This window comes from Lates calcarifer, linkage group LG2 (genome assembly GCF_001640805.2).
Source record: "Lates calcarifer isolate ASB-BC8 linkage group LG2, TLL_Latcal_v3, whole genome shotgun sequence".
NCBI lineage: Eukaryota > Metazoa > Chordata > Actinopteri > Centropomidae > Lates > Lates calcarifer.
Genome location: NC_066834.1, coordinates 9,985,409 through 10,007,743, shown reverse-complemented (window position 1 = coordinate 10,007,743; position 22,335 = coordinate 9,985,409). Strand labels below are relative to the sequence as shown.

General features: G+C 37.3%; 1 protein-coding gene across 1 annotated transcript in view; it reads left to right on the top strand.

Moving 5' to 3' along the window:
• luzp2 (leucine zipper protein 2) overlaps nt 1-21,740 on the top strand; it is a 138,423-nt gene extending 116,683 nt beyond the window's left edge. Inside the window, exons 8-12 of the mRNA XM_018683370.2 lie at nt 1,440-1,514; nt 2,920-3,087; nt 11,795-11,899; nt 15,720-15,794; nt 20,846-21,740. Coding sequence (XP_018538886.1) covers nt 1,440-1,514; nt 2,920-3,087; nt 11,795-11,899; nt 15,720-15,794; nt 20,846-20,953 — 531 coding nt within the window. The 3' untranslated portion in view covers nt 20,954-21,740. The remainder of the gene's footprint in view (nt 1-1,439; nt 1,515-2,919; nt 3,088-11,794; nt 11,900-15,719; nt 15,795-20,845) is intronic.
• Nucleotides 21,741-22,335: the final 595 nt, after the last annotated feature.

Below are 22,335 nucleotides of genomic sequence, written 5' to 3'. Positions count from 1 at the left end.
AGTCTCTTTAAAATTGGACTCTTAAAATAGTCTTTTTTATCAGTACCCCTCAGTATCCTTTATGTTCAAAATAATTCAAATGACTATCAGTGAATGCCTTATGCCTTTCATTTGCCATTTGCCACGAAGAGATTATATATAAGCCTTTGTGTCCATGATTAAAGAAGTGTTCCTCAAATTTTATTACCTTTGGATTCCCTCTCAAGCACAGCCCGACAGCTACAAATGGATTTGTCCCAAACTCCCTGTAAATGAAAAAAGACCTTCTGAGAAAGATCTGATTCTTTGGCTTTTTTGAAAACCCATAGTCGTGACTGTTGCCCTGTCCTTGACTTTGACTACATGATTCATCTGTCAGGGAAAACTTAACACATAATTTCAGCTGCCCCGTTGAGTGGTAGAAGTGACAGACATGTTCATCATTAAAATCACCACTTTGCTGGCAGAAATCGAGATGAAAATGAGATTAAATCGGTGAACATGCCAAGCGTCTCCCCACTGTGTCACAAAACTCAGTGAGACACCACATAAGTCTGTAAAACTAACCAAAAACTGTCAATCAGCCTCATCACCCATCTCTCCACGCAACTTTCTCTTTTTTTTTTTCTGCAGAGATTGTTGATGCTGTTTGTTGGGTTAGCTGACCTTGAGTGTTTCAGAATATGAGACCATGCAGTTTATCATTCTGAGAGGCCAGTAAACGAGGCCCAATAAAAGTTCATGGCTCAAAGTACATCGCCATGGCCAGTTTTACACAGACTGCATGCAAATTATCCCAATGCAAGTTTTCTTTTCTTCTTGATGATGAATTTATCAATAATAAAAGACTCCTCAGAGGGAGCTCTGTTGATCCTTATATGGAGTTGTATTAGCTCATTTACTGAAAAAAAGGCCCTTCGTGTTCAGGGATTAAACTCCAGCAATGATGCTCATTACAGGGTTTGATGGTTTCAGGGGGTCTGATCAAACCTTTCTTCTGTCTTCTTTAATGTGGCTTTGAATGAATTTCTGTTTATCTGATTTACTCATACCCTTTTGGATTCTTCACTTTTCTGTGTTCCGTGAAATAGACCATGGGTATTATAGCATTTTAATACTAAAGTCAAACTACAAATTAAATCAATATGATGCAGCTATGATCATGGAGGTTTGTGTCCCAGTACTAACACTGAGTGCTAAAAGCATATCACCCGCATGGGCTTTAGTGCTCGATCAATGTGTATGAGTGTGTGTGCATGTGTCTGAGGTGTCATAATACAGATTTTAAAAAGTCAGGACAAAAGTGATGATTGGCAAAATAATAAAGAGGAGCCTCAATCCTTTGTGCTATAGATTTGTGCTATTGATACTGCTGTGGAGATGAGGTGGGGAGGGAGAAATGCTTTGTTTGCACGGAACAAAGTGGATTCAGCTGATTCAAAAGTCATGTCTTTCTGCAGGGGCAGCAGCTAATGGACTTGGAGCACAAGTTAACTATAGCCAAGGAGGAACTGGAGAAGACAGCACTGGATAAGGTGAGTAACAGGGAAAAATAACCAGTGAATTTAATGATTTTATTCCTTCTCGTTGTTATGGTACTTTTCTTGATTTGTACAGTAGGTTGTTTAATTTTAAGCTAAACTTTCTCTCCCATATGACCCTTTTAAACCCTGCAATGTCAAACACTGAATAGAGAAATGGCATCTAAATTATTTAATGAACAAAGTATGAGTAGCAATATTAGTCTGTAAATTTTTTTTACAGAGGGTGGAGATTAAAGGTATTTTTGAACATGGGCCTTATTTTCCCATGTTTTTGGGTATAAATTATTGATAGGAAGAAAAATCTATGGAATTGGTGGAATATTGAGCAAGAACAGTTTACCTGGCCACTGCTAAACAGTTGCTGCAATGTAATCCAAATACTGTCGCCTCAATCGATTAGTTAGTTTGTTTTTGTTATCGTGTTGCACTTAAGGATTTGACAATTTCTTTCACCACTGAAAGACATACAACAACACAAACTAACAGATCAAGGCAGCAGTATGCCAGCTGCTCCCCTATTTGGCAAGGTAAAAACAACTGTTGTTGTCAATAGAGTCTGGTAGCATTGAATTGGGACATTTCTGGTCAAACAAAAAGGATCTTACTCTTCAATATTAAGGTCTATCTCTGTAGGAATCCTATTCATGATGTTGTCGCACACTTGCTTTTTCTGGCAGAAATGGCAGGAATAAGCACTTAAGTGGACGTACCTTGACGTGGACAATTGCCCATTGGATTGCCTATTGCACCAGGTGTTTGCGGTGGCAGGGTACAGTGTTCTCACTCAATACTGCACTTATTGCCAATATTTTTGTCCCTATTAATCATTTACACTCAAAAACATGGGGAAATAAGGCCGTGGTACAAAAATACAGTTAAAACCCTTCCAAATAAAGGTTTTCATCATCAGTAATGAGAAAAATTTCCTTACTGAGGATGTATTTCAAAATGTTCAGATTCAGCAGGTTGAGCACATGCAGCAGCTTTGATTTACGAGAAATAATGTTGTTTTTATGTGTGGTTATTGACACACTGTCACTGGGGGCAAAGTAGATGAGTTAAAAATGCATGGGGTGAAAAGTGCTGATTAGCAAAACAGGTAGTTCTGGTACTCAGCTCGGGAGTATTCACATCAGAGGCTGCTGTAAAATAATTAAACCAATCATTCTGTCCATCATGATTAAAGGTAAATGATCTTTTCAACATTACTTCTTCTTTATTCCTCTGGTGAGTTCCGCTTCATCTCTCACCTAACGATGCCTGCTAGCTGCTCTAAAGTCACTTTAAAGCATGGCCTCCCATGGCTTTAATGCTTAAGTAAATTTCTCATGTGCATGGAAGGAGGGATGGAGGGATTCAGAAATCTTCTTGTGTGTGTAATCTTGTTTGGTGACAGGAGTCCCAGCTGAAGGCGCTGAAGGACACAGTTCACATCTGCTTCTCAGCTGTCCTGCACAACCAGCCTAGCAGCAGTCACAGATTTCCCACCTCCCCCACCCACTTGTTCAGATACTCATCACTCATCAACAGTTCCAGAGTCACCTTTCAGCAGCCACATGCCAAGGTAATTCAGTATTCAACACTGTTCCATCTGATTTAATGTTTATCCAGAAGAAGGCCTGGGTGGTGTAAAAATCAAACCTTTTTATATTTAATGAATCGGGCGAGTGACGTGCCCAGTCTGCCATTTATCTACTGTAGATGAGGTCCTGCTGTCCTTGAACTAACAGTTTGTCTCACTCTAAAACTTCAATTTGTGCTCTGCAAAGCTGTCAGACAAGAATTTATACAATGTGAAGAGTTTATATTGTTTACCCTGAAGTAAATAGGCCTTAGGAATACCTTAGAAATGTTTTGACACTTTGAAAATACTTAAATTCTTATGGTTGCAACTGTCTTGCACTCTACTTTGAAAGCATATTTATGCATAAGAAGATCCATCTCTTTTCTATCTCTTGTAACCTCATGTACACCACCAAGCAAATAATTAGCCTCAGTAAATAAGTTAATCAAGTGATGGCAGTCTTTTTCAACATCTAATATTTTTTCTAATCAAAAGACCATTAGGCTCCATTTCTAAGCCATAAGAAAACTTATAAACAAATTAGCAAAAAACAAACATTGCCATAAATACCAAACACCTTTTAAAAGATGATACTTTTTTAAAGCAAGTATAATGATTCAGTCTACACTAATTTATTACTGCTGGATTTGTATGGATGTGGATATGAAATCTGTCCTGACAACATGTTACAGAAGTAAATGAAAATGGTCAGCTTGTAATACTCTCAGGTCTAAACTGACTGGAACATAAACTGAACTAATTTTGTTACTGATACAATTACAGTTGAACTAAGCAGTTAACATTTACTGTAGCTACAATTAAAAAAGAAAATAAATCAGAGCAACACATTTCATGCCATACATTTTGTGCTTAATTCACTGTAGCCTTGAATTAAGAATGCTAACTGAGAGTAAAATGCATTTATACCACCCTTTGATATTATCAGATGCATGACCAATTGGCCTTTTTCACAGCAGACATTTTGACTTCAATATAGCAGGACAAGCTCAGGTGTAATTAATACCATTAACAAAGGCTCTTCTCTGTTTAAGCATATCAGTAGGCCATGTCAAAGAACCAGCATGCAAAATGGAAGTGCCCTGGTTAAGCCACAGTAAAGCTAAAGTGAAAGTGGTCCTTATTAATCTTATTAATTACACTTGTGGTTTTCCTGCACTGACATGTCAAAATATCTGCAATGAAAAGGCCTATAGCTCTGAGTTTGTCTCGCAATATCCAGTCAATTTGGTTGTCAGTGACCCCGGTTTAAACATTGCAGTTACAATGTCTTTGGATGAATATAAGATAAGTTTGTTTTGTAAAGTGAAAATGGAAAGCAGGTTGGGGTTGGGATTTGCCTCTGTAATGGTGGAGTATAATTTTCCCACTGACTTTCCAGATAAGATAAAGCAGGCTGTTTTTTTTTCCTCTCCTCTCTGTGTAAACACTTTCAAATTGAAATTCATTTCACATTGTAACTCCCATCTTGGTGACATCATGGAATATAACTCAGTGCCAAAATATTCACCTCACCACACATCACAGCACACGTAATGCACTGTCTGCGATATGAATTTAAGTGTTAGCCGATTATTGCCTCCTTTTCAAGTGGCTATTTGTCAATCTGATGCTCTGAGTAACACTCTCCTGAGAGAAATAGCCCAGGAAATAATTACTACCAAATATAACAGTTGGGCAAACACAATTCCAGAGGTTGTTCAGAATGATAACATGTCTAAATCAAGCAGCAGTCCAAGTAATTTATGTCAGTCTTTATGTTCTATGATGCTGTAGCTTTGGAAGTAAAGCCCAATTACTTTAGGGCATTGTGGGAGTTGTGGTATGTTGAACTTAAATTTGTTCTCTATGAAATTATTAATTCAATGTGACACAGTCTTTATTTGGAGCCTCTCAAAGTCAAGGTCACAGTAGACTCAACTAAGAGCTCAGGATTTAATCCGTTTTAGAAGTAAAAAAAAGAAGGAAAAAAAAGGTGACTGCCAAGAGGATTCATTGTAACAATAGGATTATGCCTTCAGTGTAGATATTGCTTCTTGTTTTGCTTGTGAAGCACTTTGACATTTTAGAACTAATGTCAAGTGTCATGGTTTTACCAAGTCAATACTCCTTTGTGTATTAAGAAAAAAAGCAGTACTGTCTTATTTTAAAACATTTCCACAAGTATTGCTGTTACTCTATAGACATTAAAAAAATAGTACTGCAGAAATGCAGCAGAATATACACATCACTTTTGTTTCTTGAAAATATACTTCATAGTACCTATGGTTATTTTTTCCTCCACCAAGCAGTCATGTCAACCTCAATCAGAGATTGTGTTAGTTCTGATTTCTGAATAGCAGTTGCTGCAGTCACTTTGAAATCATCAGGTCGGCCACAGCACCGCTGTGCCTTATCTGCCATGATCCTGGTGAGCAATTCTGTCTTTAAGAGGCTTTTCTCCCCTCAAAGCAGTCACAATTTACTCTGCTGTTTTGTGGGTGCCTAAGACATTTGACATGCCACTTACGTTTGTTCTTTTTTGTTGTTGTTGTTATGAGTTAGTACCACCATTCCCACCAGTGTCACCACTGTCCCTCCGCTGTGGCATCGTACAACCCAATATTCTGTTATTGACACTTTCTATCCACATTTAAAGTCTTGCTGGTGTTTGCAGCAAAACAGGATGATCCCATTATAACAAGTGTTTATTTCTCTGTCATCTTCTTTGCAATATTGTGAGCCAAAATAAATGCAAGCACATGGGCAAAATAAGCATCTCACAAAAGAAAAGACAAGCAAAGAAAACTCAAGATAGGTGTGGGTTGATTTTTTTTATGCTAATGAAGTTATTACTTCCCACTTCATTAGCATACAAATAGCAGCACTCCACTTGTGAGCAGTTGCTAGCTCCATTATCTGCTGTAGGCGCTGTACACTTTGACGGGCTGTCTGATAAATCTGAGCGCGCCCTTGCTGTAAAGATTACTGGGGTGCTCCATCTGTCCACTCTGCCTGTGCGTGTGGAGGTGGGTCAAATCTCATTTAAATCACTGCCAAATTTATCTCAAATTAAGTAGTAAAAAAACAACACACAGTAGCACTTACTGAGCATAAAAGAGCCAAACGGCCCACAGCTGAGAAGCTAGGTAACAATCCGCCAACAGAGAGCCAAATGTCAAGAACTTAGCTCTTTGATGAACACGTGGTGTTCCTCATTATGCTCATTAACAGCATGAAAGAGCTCAGTAGTGTTATTACATCCTCTATCTTAGTTTCTGTTGTGTAGTTTTGAACCTGACGTATTAGTGTAAGTGAATTGTAGCTGAATGCATTTAGTTAGACATGCTAATATATCTGAAAATGCATGGCTAATTGCATGCTAATTATTGTTGGTGATCAAAAGGCAATTATTTTGCTTATAGCTGAGTACAAAAGCACTACCATCAATGTAGAAAAAAAAGTGTTCCATATGGTGCAGCCTTTATCCACTTAGAGGGTGATAAAACATACATTTGAGTTTCATGAGCACATTTAAGACTAAAATCTGCTTTGTGATTTTTAAATCCAAAGCGGGTAAGTGCAGGGATGTTTGTTCAAGCACTCACTGACACCACTTGGAGATTCACGCTCGTAGTTTGAGTTAACATAATGGGCCTTAAGCTGTGGTAGACGCCACAGATAAGACTCTCCCAGACCTTACCCCTCGCTCTCTCTCTCACACACACACTCTCCTTGCTGGTGAAAGATTCATTAGTATGAGGATGCAGAGATCAGCAAGATTGGAGTGGAAGTTGCTTCATATTTAACAGTCTTGGGGAGACAGCCAATTCTTGTGGTCCGATAGCATGCAATTTTCATCAAAGTAATGGGAGATGATCTCTTAGATGCTCAGAGCACTGTGCCGGAGGAGGAATCAGGCGTTTCATTGCCCTGCTCTCAGCACTTACTATTTACTTTTATGATTGTTTCCTTGTCTATATAAATCGACAGGAAATTCATCTCTGCCATGCACAGATAGTAGGTGGTTGAAAGAGAGAAAAAAAGTAGCCTGAAGATATTCATCAGCTGACTTTGGATGGTAGAATAACATTTGCATCACGCAACAAATGTGAGAAAACTTTACCAAGAAGTCCACTTAAGTAATGGTTTCTAATAACGTTCTTTTATTATTTAATCATTCTTAGATATTAAACTTTGATAGTCTGTCAGTTACAGGTGCTATGCAGGGTTTCAGATAAGAAAAGTTATATTTTAAGTATGGAAACCCATCATCTTATTGATTATATCACATTTTCTGTCTAAATGTAATTTACAATTAATTAGAACATTCCCTGATAATATATGTTCTTAGTTTAAGCACTTAAATAAGTTTCTGTTGGAAGATCACTGCCCATATGGAGACGAAACAGCATGTTAAATGTCTTCTGTCTTCCGCTGCCATACTGTAAAATTCTGCTGGTTCTGATGGATGCTGTCAAAAGTTAGGAAATAATGCATGAAACGTTCGCCCAAAAGCGGTCACTTCCACAAGCAAAGTCAATTCCACTGAACCTGCCTAAAAAGATGTTGCTTCAGCTGACAAAGTGGGAATGGGGTTTGACAGTGACAGGTTCAGACTGCTTGTGTTCATCTTGCAACCATCTTGCTTTATGCTCACAAGAGACCACTTTTGACCCAGTTAGGGAAGGTACTACATTCAAGTCTTGTGCAGAAGCCTGGCTGCCGCAGACAGAATTACCTTTGGAGAAATATCTGCTGGAGACAAAATCAGTAAATCGTTTGCTGTTTGGTGCTTACTGGGCAATTTGTGATAGACATCAGGAAAAATACAGTATCTAACCCAAGCATGATTACCTATATTACCTATATTACTTTTGTGCAGTGGTGGAATGTAACTACATACATTAGTCAAGTACTTAAGTAGTTTTTAAGTACAATTCTGAGATAGTTGTACTCTACTTCACTATACGTGAAACACTGTACTTTTTACTCCAGTGGAATATTTCATATAAACAGTAAAGATAAGAGAGAAGTCCAAAAAATGAATAGAAATTTGTGTATCAGGACTTTCTCAAGCATGTATCATCAAAGAACCACTCAGATTTATCTTGTGACCCTTGAGATGGGAACCACTGGACTAAACTACCTAACTGTGTATAAAGTAGTTAAAACTACCTCTACTTTAATGGAGCTACAACTTTAAAATGCACACACACACATTATTGCATCCATATTAACAGTCTAATAATGTCAGTAATATACAAGAGCCATCTTTCTTCAGAACAAGCTCTCTTACTCTTAAGTATCACTTAAGTATCAAAAGTAAATTATTTTGATAATACTTACATTTTTCAACAAACCTTACACTTGTAATGGAGTATTTCTACACTGTTGTGGTGCTAATTTTACTTGAATAAAGAAGTTCCTTAGTTAAATTAAAAATTAAAAAAATCCATGTATGACATGAAAATATATATATAAAAGAAGTAAATGTAGGAAATGTCAAAGATGTACATTTTCTGTGCTACTTGCAAATGTCAAGATATTTCAGACTACATGTCAATTGACAGGTTGGCCTTTTGAATTTTTCATCTCAGCGCCTACGTGAGCCACAGGCCTATAGATCAGCAGTACATTTAGCTTGTGTAGATTGTTCCAAGTACAAGTAGCAGAGTTTTCATTGGCCTGTTGTTTGTGCCTCATTGTGGGTGAAAACTTGAGCGGGTCCTAAATAATGTCAACACTTTTTAAGCTAAAGGGTCAAGCAGACAGCAACTGCTGTTCTAAAGGAATCAAGTACTGAGCTTGCAGCCAAAGAATAACCACCAACTTTTTTGCACCTATGTTGATGCCAAATCTTGAGACATTTCTATCATGCATAAATGTGGAAATAAAAACTATAGTCTAGCATATTGTTTGTCATGGGGGCCAGCTGGTATATGTCCTCATTAGTGTTTGTGTGGGGAGTTTGTGTGGGGAGCTAAAGCAATGCAGTTGGCAATGATGCCTATTTACATGACTTCCAAGATCTCCAAAAGATAGCCACAGCTATATGATGACAGCACATCAACTGGAACTGGGTTACTCTTTACTGTGTACATTCATAATATAATTATATTAAGTTCTATACAGCCATGGCCTCTTTTACCAAGGCCATTTCCAATGAAGTCATGGTTTAAAATAAGCATACTCTAAGGGATTATATCTTACTGCCAGTAAGTGCAGAGAAATGACACAGAAATGTTCTTACTGTGGTTCAGAAATATTATGCAGGCTATGAATTGGATTTTAAACCATGTTAAGAGTTTACTGAGACAATGAGAAACATGAAAATATTTAAACTCAGGGCTCTTCATGGACATAAGCCATTTTTCTGACAAGAATGGCAAGTTACCAGTCAGGTTCAGTATAGCCCTACCATTACTCATCAGTATTCAAATGATGTCTACTGTATAAAGTTGATTGAAACCTGCCATACAACTGTCCTGAAGTCTGTAGGTTTTGTTTATTATTTTTTGGCCTCTAGCATAGGGCTTTTCTTACACCACCGATTCTAAGTACACCAACCTTGCGAGAGTCATGTTTTTTCATATAGACATCATTTCAGGTGGTAGTAATATAGATTGCTCTTCTACCTCCAGAGAGAACCTTTTCATCTCTGACTGTCCATCTTGTTTTCCTCCCACTATCTCTGCATTGCTTTTTACTGTTTCTTGCAGTGGGTCACTTCCCTGAGACATCATTGTCCATCATATGCACCTCTCACAGCAGTAAATCCCACAGGTTCCTTCTAGAATTACTTTTTACTCAGAGCTCAGATCTGTGTATGTTTATTCAGACATCAATTGCATACTGGTTTGAAGGTCCAACATTTGGGACCACCCAGACAGTTGGCAGACAACTGCACATTTCCATTTTATTTCAGAACAAAATCAGACCAGAACATCACTAAACAAAGATGATGGGAATCTAGTTGGTTTTTGCTTTTAATATCTGGCTAATTAGACATGTACTTTTCAAGGGCTGATTGAAAAGTTTGTGTTTGCCTAAGGTATAATGAGACGAGTTAAACAGCCCTTGTTCTGAGCACATGCAGTTTGACTTTTTGTGTGATTATGCAGAAAGTTTGAAGTTAATAACTTTTGTGGTATTCCTGTTTTGGGTAATTGCAAGTCAAACTGCAGTGGAGATGAGAAATGGTCCACAGCAGCAATGATGTCATCATCACTGTCAGAATCTCTCTCTTCATCTTAAGGGAGAGGTAGCAGTCTGAGGGTACCAAATCAGGTGAGTAGACAGTGTTGACTTGCAATTTTCAATTACCAGAAACAGAAATACAGCAAAAGCTATTAGGTTTAAATATTCTGCATAATCACTCAAAGAGCTGAACTGCATGTGCATTTAATGAGAACTGTTTAACTCATCTCCTTCTACCTTAGGCCATAAAATTGTCAATGACACTACTGCCATATTAACCTTTCCAATATGGTGGAGGCATGCTACCAGTATGGCTCTATGGGTGGCCATGTTGGTTGGTCTCAACAACAACTGGATGGATTGCAAATAAATTTTGTAGATGCATTCATGTCCCCCTCAGGATGAATGATAAGAATTTTGTTTAACTCTTGAGAAAACTCCAATTTGTTCATTAATTTAACACCTGCAAAGCTACTGACATTCCCATCAGCCTAAGCTGTACTTCATGTTTAGTGCTAACCAAACCAAAACCCAAATGTTCCCTCAGCTTGAATGTGCCAAGGGGTATGCAGTCTCAGGGTAATTATTCACAGCAGGTGTGATCACTCACTCTTGATTGGATCAAAATAGTCATGTGTAATGTGCAGACAATAAAATCAGTGTAATGTGTAATATTTAGAAAATATACAGCTTGCCCTAAATCTATATAGATTTAGGGCAAGCTAGATATAGAGATTTTGTGATTTACATATGTTATAATGTTAATTATGAAATTTTAAAAAATAGTTTTGTTATATTAGTAAAATACTTAGAGCTCAAGAGGCTGCATCTGCAGTGGGTTGGAGTTGGAGTGGGGTATGGCGATTCCGTCTTCCCATATTGCAATACAAGATTGTGGACGTTTCAGCCTCAGTTTCAGAATCATTACATCTGTAATCAGCATTTTTGTTGTGAACATGTTAGCATTTGGCTGTTTGTGCTTAAGTGCAACCTCGTAGAGAAACTTGTGTAACTGTGGATATCTGTTTCAGTGTAACTGACAAAACATAAATGGATAATCACAGTATTTTTCAGTTTTAAATGAGAGTTGTTCTACTTACTTTAAGCCTACTTTGTAAACCAGAGTTTAGAAACAGCTGGTGTGGTGGTGAGGGTGTGGAGTCTGGCCTTTCATTGCTGTAGTTCAAAATGAAACACAATTTGTGCAGAAATATTAATACTAAGAAAAGTTTTTGATCTTAGTACTGGATATGTGATGGTTGAATATTACTGGGTCCACCTCCAAGCCTTAGTATTTCAATAATTCTCTTTTAGTTTGTAGCTCCATTTCTTTTTGCCCCTCCTGCTGCCTGTTATGAAATAGTCATTCCAACCATAATTTATTTACTACAAATAAATAAAGCTGAATTAGTTTAAATGAACAGAACCCCAGAGCCACTGCTTCATCAACAAGCCATTAATGCATTTTATTTTTAACCCCCGAGTTGAAATGTTCTCTTTTTTTCCACAGGACATCTCTAAAGTTCAGAGAATTGTCACAGCCAGTAAATCACCCGTGAACATCGGAGTAATGAGGAGAGAGAGTGGTGGAGTTAAAGAGTGCCAGATGGAAAAGGTGGGCCTTTAGAGTAATTAAATTGTAATGGCCTATGTGACCTGAGGGCCCATATCCATGAGGTTCATCTGTTCACTAAATTCATGCTCAAGTCCCTCATCAGAAATCAAACAAGCCACCTCTACTTCAAGTGTCTTCATGAGCTTTATTAACCAGCAAACTTTATGCAAGAACTGCAACAAGTTTCAGCTTGATGATACATTCTTTAGTTAACATTTTTCTCTAGTTCACAATTTATTGTTATAATTTTGTTGAATCAGTTGTCACTACACATAGAGGATTTCCACCTCAGGGGTGCTATAACAACTAGTCTATTTATCAATTGACAGTAATTCCATCCACATTAGGTTTGTCATTTATCAAGCAACAATGCAAAATATTTGCCATTAAAGCTTTTCAAATGTGAGGATTTGTTAGTTCAAACTCTGACATAGTATATCAAATTAGATCAGAATATGGTGACAAGTAGGGCTGAATCGATTTGTTAATTAATTGGTTAGTTTATTGACTGAAAAATAATTTGCAACTATTTTATAGACTAAATGATTACTAAGTTAATCGAAAAAGTGAGCTGCAGATTATTTGATAACAAAAATAATTAATGGTTGCAGCCATGGTATAAAGGTATAAAAACCTGCATATGTCAATGTCATGACAGAAAAGCACATTTTGTTCCTGAAAGCTAACATGTAGTAGAATATGCCTCATTTTTGACAGCACATGGAGCCTGAAGCGTGCCACAGGCAGTTATTATAAAGTTTTAATCCGTTTTAGAGCTGAAACAATTAATTTGTCAAACAACAAAAAATTGACAGTACTTATCTATTGTCTTTCTGAGTCAATTGTTAAATATTCTTAAGTTCAAGCTGCTTTTTTTGTTTCATGATTGTAAATTAAATATACTTGGATTTTGAACCATTGGTTGGGTACACTAAGCGACGTGACCTGAGAACCTATGAGAACTTGTAATTGGCATTTTCCAATATTTTCTGACATTTTGAAGACTCAATAATAGATCAACAATGATTCCAGCAACGCATTCAAACTGTAACTGCATGGAGTACTGTAGTTGAAATGAAAATAAAATTAGCATATTTACACTCGCTTTGACGAGCCTTTCAATCACAACTGCACTTGCCCAGTGCAAACACTGCTTCATTGGAACACTGGAGGGAGCTGAGTGCCTCTCTGACACATTGAACGCAGTTATTGAGGGAGGAAAGCGAAAGCCAGTCACTGACCTCTCCTATTCAAATTTTTTTGCGAAGGACTATGGTACCTTAAAGTCACAGACTTGCTTTTTTAAGATCCTGGCAACTGTGAGCAGTCAGTTATCAAGGAGGTTCTGAATGAGCATTTCCAACCTTGTCAAAACCAAGAGGATTTGACAAAAGCAGGGGAAATGAACATGGTCTGTAAGGATTTTTTGACAAGTGACTATCAAGAGCTATTTCAAATATAAGTTGATAGACCACTGTAGACAGAGGAGTACAGAGGGATGCCACCCAAGGAGGAAATTACCCTCTGTGGAAACTGTGTCAAAGAGATTGTTCCTTAATGAAATCGTGCCAAAAACAATGTTCACTGGTGTCCCATAATTGATTATATAATTTTGGCAGGGTTGTACAAATCCTGCAGCAAGAGGGAGAAACATTCTGATACAGATAAGAGGAGACATATTTTAACAGAGACTCAGATATTGTGTTTGCTCATGAACACCACCACATCTCCCCCTGTCCTCCTCTCCCTGTAGGCTGGGAGGAAATGAGGAGAGACAGCTTGTATGAGCATGTATAGCTTGCAGTCTATGTCTGTTTGAAAATAGAATGTGATAGGTTCCCTGCAATCTAACAAATGATTCACTTTCATAGACAAAGCTCATGCTTAACTGTTTGAAATATATATTCCATGCAAAATGGATTAAGCCTCAGATTGTGGTGTGAAGCATCCTTCATTTGTTTCAAGTCCCTACCTGTGGTTAGACACATCCAAATACTCAGCAGCATGTGCTCTGAACAAGTAATTCATAATTGACCTAATAGGATTAGAGAGCAGTAATTAATGGACTTTGTAGTGACAATGTTTAGTGTTCAACCTGTATGAATTTATGTTTTGGCCCTAACAAGGGCCTTGCAGCAGTGATACATGAAAGCAAAATTATTACCAGCTGCCCCTGTCAAATTTCATATATATTAGCCTTAAGCCACACAGGGAAATAATTGTTAGTAGAATTAAGAATGTTTTGTTTTCTGTCTTTTACATGAAAACTTGCCTTTTCATGTAATTTGTTGACAAATAGAAAAATTAGAATATCATCATCTCCTCTAAATAGTTCCTCTGTTGTAGATTATAGCAATTTTCAACAAAGTACAACACAAAGAAGTGAAATGAAGCACAGCAAGTGATACAGCATGATGAAAAGACATGCCTACATTACATTCCTGAAAGATGGGAACCAGTCTCTTAAAATCTAATAGTGCACCAGTGTCACCTGTAGTAGACAATATTCAATGCCTTGCCAAAGCCTATGCATAACTGTCTTCCTCTTTATAAAATACAAATGTGGCCACCTCCTCAAATTTCATGCTGCCTCCAGCTCTCAACTCTGACGGGTAAAAAGACAATTTTCTAACAAGCGTTGCTCTCTGTGGTTTTCCGTCATTTGTAAATGCAATTGCGGCATTATGCCGATGATGTGGCACTGTACCGTAATCAGCACAGTGCACCAGGAGAGCCACTGCCAAAACTGCCAAAGAGGAAGGAAAAAGCTTCGTCAAGGAATTTCTTCCAAAGAGCACCTGTTATTCCATGGCCGTTCAAACAGGTGAATATTGTTTCTTTTGCATCCAAGCACATCCAGTTTCTTGAAAAGGTTTGCTAAATTAATGTCACATCCTGTCAGTCTAATGTTTTCAGTTTTGTAGATATGGCTCTTAGAATCAGTGATTATTTTACAAATGATCTGAATCTGTTTATTACAGGTAGTTAAAAAGCAGCAAAAATGGCCATTACAGGGTAGTTGAACATTGAATCACAGCAATTCTTTTCATCTTCACAATTCAAAATTCTGTTTTTTATTTTATAAAACCTCATCATGCACTTCTTGTGGTTCCTCAATCATATAATTATTACAACTTCTAAAATATGCTGCTTGTAAAAAGTGTTTGCTTAAGAGCCAGTTGAAGGCGTCATGCACACAGCCAGAAAAATCCTGTTACCATGGGCACAAAATGTCCTCAAGTTTATCACAGCAGGGATTGACATTACTTGTAGCTGTATTTGCAATTCTGTAAAAGAAAAACACACCCTGTAGGGCTGCAACTAATGATTATTTTCCTTATTGATTATTTCATGAATGATTTTTTAGTCTATAAAATGTCAGAACATGATGAAAAATGCCCATGTTGGCTCCTGAGAAACCAGGGTTATCTCTAAATTGCTTGTTTTTTTTTTCTGACAAGTGGTCCAAAACCCAAGGGTATTCAATTTAACATGGTGCTGTAAAAAAAGAGTAAAGGCAGCAGATCTTCACAAGAAGCATTAGCATTAGTAAGTTACTTGAACAATTATCAGTCATTCGATTAGATCAGTTTTACCGTTGATTACTGTCATAAATCAAATGAGAAAGTTAATTTGATGATTGCATGGTTGTAGGAGTAGTCATTGAAATGCCTTTTGACTTTTATGTGAAAATCAAAAGCGCATATTAATGTCACTGATATGGGTCTATTCATCTCGTGTTTTCTTTGAATACACACAGTCAACTTCCCAGCATGCGTTCTTTTCACTGCACTGAGATACTTTCCCTCTGCTCCCATAGACTGGGGGCGACTGCTTCCACAATCAGACGGAGGAATCAGCTCCTGAAAGTAAAAAGCTACCAGAGCCACAGCAGGTGAGCATCATTTGAATTTTTATGGAAAAAATGACAGATGCTGACATTTCAGTCATCACTCCGGTGAATTCTTTGGTCCCCCAAGAAATTATCAAGCACTTAATTGGGGAGAACACTCATAAGAGACAAGACTGATGTTTTTCTGTATTTTTCTTACTGTCAACAAATCCTAGACTAGTGGTGGGAGGTTCTGTAACATCCTAAACACAACAGTTAACCCAGTGTTGTACATTAATAAAATATGAATTAAATAGTAATATTTACAACACTGTTGATGACATGTATCCAGGACTCAAAATAAACTATACTATCAATGTTTATGGTTAGAGATGTGTCATCTTTGTAGCTTACTGACTTGTTTTTAATAGTTTTTGGAGAACAACAAAGCCATATTGTACAAAAGAGTAAGCAATATAAAGCTTTGGCTTCAGAGAAATACTTGTTAGAAGGATTTTGTATTTTTGGTTTTGGTCTTTAACATGAAATTCTCCCTTTAATGTGAGTTGTTGACAATAGAAAAATATAGAATATTATCAGCCTCCTCTACTAAGTATCTCCTCTGTAGTTGATTATAGCAATTTTCAACAAAGTATGACACAAACTGAAATGAAGCACAGGAAGTGATACAGCATGATGAAAAGACACACACCTACATTACATTCCTGAAAGATGGCAACTGTAATAGATTATTGCAATTTTCAGGCAGTTGCAGTGAAATGACTGCATTAGATAACAACATAAAAATCAAAATATGAAAAACATGTAGCATTGCAACTCAGTTTTAAAGGACATCATGGAAAGAGAGGCTACACAGATGCACAGTAACTGTCTCAGTGTAACTAGTGTCTGACAACTAATAACCAAGCAAAATGATTCAACTCTGCAACAAAGAACGACACAAAGTGAAACAAAGCATGGCAAGTGATACAGCATGATGAAAAGACACACAACACCTACATTACATTCCTGAAAGACGGCAACCAATGTGCTAAAATCTAATATTCAGTGTGCCAATGTCACCTATAGTATACGATATTCAATGCCCTGCCAAACCCTATGCATAACTGCCTTCCTCATCATATTATTGAATTGAGTCACACCTGTTTGGCGGTGGCAGATGGTACAGCAAAACAATGCATCTCATTTCAATGCAGTGCAATACTGTGTAACTGAGCAACTGTCTTGCATTCCAAGTGGCAGCGATCCATTTTTAGACACGCAGACTATTTGCACAAGAATACAAGAATATTTCAAAAGAGATCTCAACAAATGGGCAGATTTGACTTTGCTGGTGTGTTCTGTGCCAGAAAAATATTCACTGAGAGTCTGACAATTACTTTTTTATGTAGTACAACAGTGGACTCTGTCACTGATACAAAGGAGAACAAAGTAATGGTATTCTTTTTTAAATTAATGTTGTGAAATAGTTATTCATTATATGCAATAAAAATACAATAACAGAAAGAAATGTATGTCATGGAACAAGATACATTTTAACCTTGGTGGTATTGTGTTTTAAACCTTAAAGATTATTTCTCTTCTTTAAAATAATAAAATAATAATAATAATAATAAAAATATGCTGTAGCAAAGTTGACAAACAGGAGGAAATGACTTAGAACAACTCAGTTTGGCTGACTTTTCAGAGCTGTTTTTAATCTCATTAATTGGGAAATTTTCACATTGTGCTGCAGCAATGAATCTACAATCGACTCTCTTTTCCTGCTGTCTGCTGGTATCCCTCATGCACAGTTGCCATTCATGGTGTAGTAAACAGTTTGATTAGTAATAATTTGCATTCCAGTCTCTGTGGATCAATTTGCATTAAAGTGGCTTCTATTCCTGTCACTACCCTACCTTCAATATATGTTCTTATGTTCGATTTGTGAGACTGAGAACCTGAGTGGCATCTCACTCTATGTTCAAATGTTTTTGAAAGAAAAGGCTACTCTTGTGGTCCTGCACTTTGTAGTGCTTGTCTACCAAACAAAGAAAGGTTTAAGGGAAAACAGAGCCACATCTGCACTTTGTAGTTGAGACATATTGTACAAGCACTCTTGTATAAGCACTCATCTATTCACTCTAGTCTCCTCTGGCTGACTGATCAGACAAAGAGGCTCTCATTGATGTGGCCTGAACATCAACAGCCTGACAGACCAATACTACATATTCACAGAGGAGTTTTCAGCCAGATTAACTGTAATGTCAACAACATGGAGGAAAATAACATTGTTCCAGCTTGGTAATTATACTGTGTGAGCTTTAAAGCCACAATATGCAGGCTAACCTGTATAACATTAATTCAAATGTGAGGTGTATCATTAAGATTCTTTGAGAGTTAAAAGTTTTTTTTCAGTTTCTTTTTAATTCAAAAATATAACTTCATAACACTTCAGCAAACGCTGATGTTCTCAAACAACAGTGCATATCTCAGAAGCACAGTGGCATCTGTATTGTTTGTCTCTGACATTGCTGAATTCATTAAAAAGGTGCAAGTGGAAGCACACCAGCTGGAATATAAAAATCACAAAGGGTGAATGTGAGGAAAAGCTATAAAAAAAAATCAAGTCAGATATGCAGTTGTTGGAAATCATCAATTCCATATAGATCATATAGATGCCATTCATTTTAGTAGATTACATATTCCAGAAAATAAAAAAAAACACCATCCGCCTGCCGTGGCACAGTCAGTTAATTAGTTAGATGGTATGCACCCACATATTCACCGACACCCACAATAAAACAGAGGAGGAGGTGGGTTCCTTCCATTTTACCAATTTGTTATCCATGGGGCATCGGTAGAACCAAAACAAAGTCAAAAGTTTATGTTTATAGGAGTAGTGAAAACATATAATTTCTTGTTTTTTCAGATACATTGAACACTTGTTTTAAATTTATTTGACAACAGACATTAGTTATGCAGCCATGGCAAGTTTTTCCAAAAATCCATCTTGGCACAAAAACTTCTGGATGTCCTTAAAGGAGTTATTACTGGCGATAAATAAGATACACACACAAAAAAAGGAAAATCCCAAGCCCACATCAAAGTGGGTGGCAACTGAGGTTGGCAAGAAGCCACATGAGTGCATTAAGTGAGAGATGAAGTTTGTCCATAGAGGGAAGTGAAGTGAAGTCATTCAGTACCAAGTCTCAGTCACTGACCCACATACTTAAGTAAAAAATGTGCTACTCTGTATCTTTTAATTACATAAGTGACAAATTATATGGTCAGTTTACTGTCATGCTCTCTTGAAAGCGATGGGACAAATGTAAAGCTGCATGTTGCCTCTTTTTATTTGTTTTGCTTCGAGCCAGGTGATAGCACTATAACCGACTGCCATGCAGAGTGATGTGTAACTCAGTAATTTGCAAGCAGCCATCCAGCCTTAAGGCATTCTCCAAAGTGACATTGGTAAACACAAAACAGATGCTTTGCTTGGGGAATTGCTTTCTAGTGCAAGTGTACAGTGCTTAAACATGTCATTGCCAAAAAAAAAAATACTTCAAATATTCAAAGTACCAAAGAAGATTGCATTACATTAATGGAATACATTGGAACCAAGTAAATTTGTCTTTCAAATGTTAGAAGGAAATTGTGAAAACAGCAGGACAACAGGGACGCACATCCCCCAAACGCACACACCCTCTTCAACTGTATTGTGTTTCAATGTGCCACTGAACTGCAAACAGACTGCTGCTGTTGTCAGTATTGGGTTGTTGAAACCCTGAAAATTGCTGATTTTTCATCTCACCAGGTAGTTAATTGCAACCATTCTCAAGTATAATTCATTTTCACCATAGCTAGAATGAAAGCCAGCCAGATTCCTTAGCACTACCCCCTTTGAATGTAGATAATATAGAATATAGATTGACAATGCCATGTTTACTATCAAACTTTATCCCTAAAGGGCAATTTAAATCCACTTTTAAAGTAAATTGTATATACTGCCACTTTACTCCAAAACCATGCTTCTAATGTTCATTACTACCATAATTGTATTGTGGCTGATGCCCAAAAAGTGAAAAATTCTGATATTGATTGTACTCCTTGCCCCTGTATGTAAAAGTGCATTAAAGCTAAAACTGGGTGTTGAGTTGCTCTTTAAACATTATATATTGTGTACAACATCAGCTCCTACTGTAAAGTCAGCAGTCATTGAACTTAAAGGTACTTTGGAGTGTCCACCTCTACTAGTGCCACAGGGCAATGTTTACATGAGTGGGTCCCCATTTTGATTGTAATTACAGTAAATCCATCCATGCAACCATTCATTAGCTATACTGCTTATCCTGGAGCCGATCCTAGCTGACATTTAAATACAATAAAGCACATGCACTGGTGCATGCATTTAGACCCACATCTTGCAGTTGGTTTCATGGATGTAAGCAACATACAGGATTTAAAACAATCCAATCAGCTTTGCAGTTGTTTTAATTTGGGACCTGTTTGGTAGACCTTAAGGATACACACATTATGTTTTGGTAAAATGCAATGATTGTAAACGTAACTTAAACTCCACTGAGCACCTTTAAGTTGGTTTTCAATGGTATAGACTGTTTTGGGGCAACTTTCTGGCCAATTTGGAAATTAGAAAAAGGGGATTGTCCTCATGCAGTAATAGCTTCTGTGCAATGAGGGAGGAGCAATCTGGTAATGATACTATGGTCAATTTTCCAATCACCCTGGGAAGGATGAGAGAGTTCAGCCCAATAGCGTTCAGTCTTTCAAAGGCAACACCTTCATTTCACTGCGTCAGCTGAAATAGAAGCCCTTAAAATTGATCTCCTCCATTTTAGGGGCTTTTACTTCAGCTGATATGATGAGAGAGAGGAATCAGAACCTGTCTCATTATAATGTCCAGTCGTAATAGCAACTTAAGGCTAACATCAGTATCATCTTTGAATAACAAAAATGTGTTTTTCTTCTTGCTTTGTTAGCCCCACATATATTTAGGAGCATTTCCTGCTCAGATTACAGACCAGCACATCTACTGTGGAATATTATGGTGTCAGTCTTGCTCATTAAAAATCTTTATCTTCTGAACCTAACAGCAAAGGAGCCAAGCGCAGACTGGAAAATTCAACACAAAGCTCTCAGACGACAGTGAGGAGGCAGAGGGAGGCAGCAGCAAAAAGACAAAGCCACATAAATACAACTGAGAGGATGGCCTATCATCCAAAATGCAGAGCTCCTGCATTGCCTGAAGGATCTTTCTAAGAGCACACACTTGCGCACTCTCACAAAAAACATATGTGCGCCCACACACACACAGACACACACAAACACACACACACACACACACATATTTTTAAACACATACACACACACAAACACACAGCTACACATACGCATATCAGCATTGTTTGCAAAAGCTGAGACACTGGAATTGTCAAATTTCAAACTGTCATCTGAAAACCTCCATAGTAAAATGGCATGCATTCTAGAAATTCTTTTTAAAAAGGTAGCAATGGCACTGGTAACTTGTTTCATGATTGTTCATTTGTTGTTTACTTATCTGAGTTTTATTCTGAGTGAGGACACTGCTTTCTAAATGTGTGATCTTTCTAGAAAATTCCCTTTGCACTGGTGAGGTCTGACACTGTATCCTGTGATAAGTATATCAATTGACAAATAAAAACTACTCCTACTACTACTATTACTACTACTACTACCCAACTTAGAATATTGTTTGTCACTCATTGTAGCAAGGTTAATTTACTCCTCCACATTTTGAAATATAGAGGCTCAAGTTGGCTGGCCAACTGTTCAACATTTAATATTTCAGCACTCTTTCTGCCTTTACCACTCCTGAGGCAAAGAGCCAAAGACTCACAATGGGTCGTCTCCCTGAGAATGTGCCATGCACTGAGTAGTAACTCCTAGCTACATGTATCTGTGTTATCTGACCTTTCTGTGTCCTTTCAATAAACTGTAATTTTCAGTAAATGTGTGAAGAATAAATGGTTATTTGTGGGAAAGAAATGAGTGAGCATGTTTGTGATCAACAGAGAAAAAGGTTGCACAGTGCAAAGGCCCATCACGATTAACACTTTCTGAATATTAATCACATTTCGAACACCACCAGAAGAGGTTGTTAGGGAGGCACTGACGCACACGAGGTCAGTACAAAATTTGTATTCTCTAAAAAAAACGATTATTCATCACATAATTTTAAGAGTTGATTTGTAAAATTATTACAAAAGAGTGAGGTTACAGCCTGACCTCTTCTGTCCTTGCAAACTGCAAACTTCTTTTAACTGGGTACTTCTAGATAAACTGTGACCTGGACTTGGAATGTTCTTGCACAAGTAGTAGAAATTATTAAAGATTTATTTGTTTATTAAGACCTTATGTGATTACTGAAACACCCCTCACTGTGCAGTCATGCACAATGTATCCATGAGGGCTGCAGTTACTTTTGCAATTATTTTCATTAGTAATTAAATTGCTGCATATTTCTTTTTTTAATTAAGAAAACAGTGGTCTAAGAAAACATCACAAAATTATGAAAAATGCCCATTACAATATCCCAGAGCCCAGG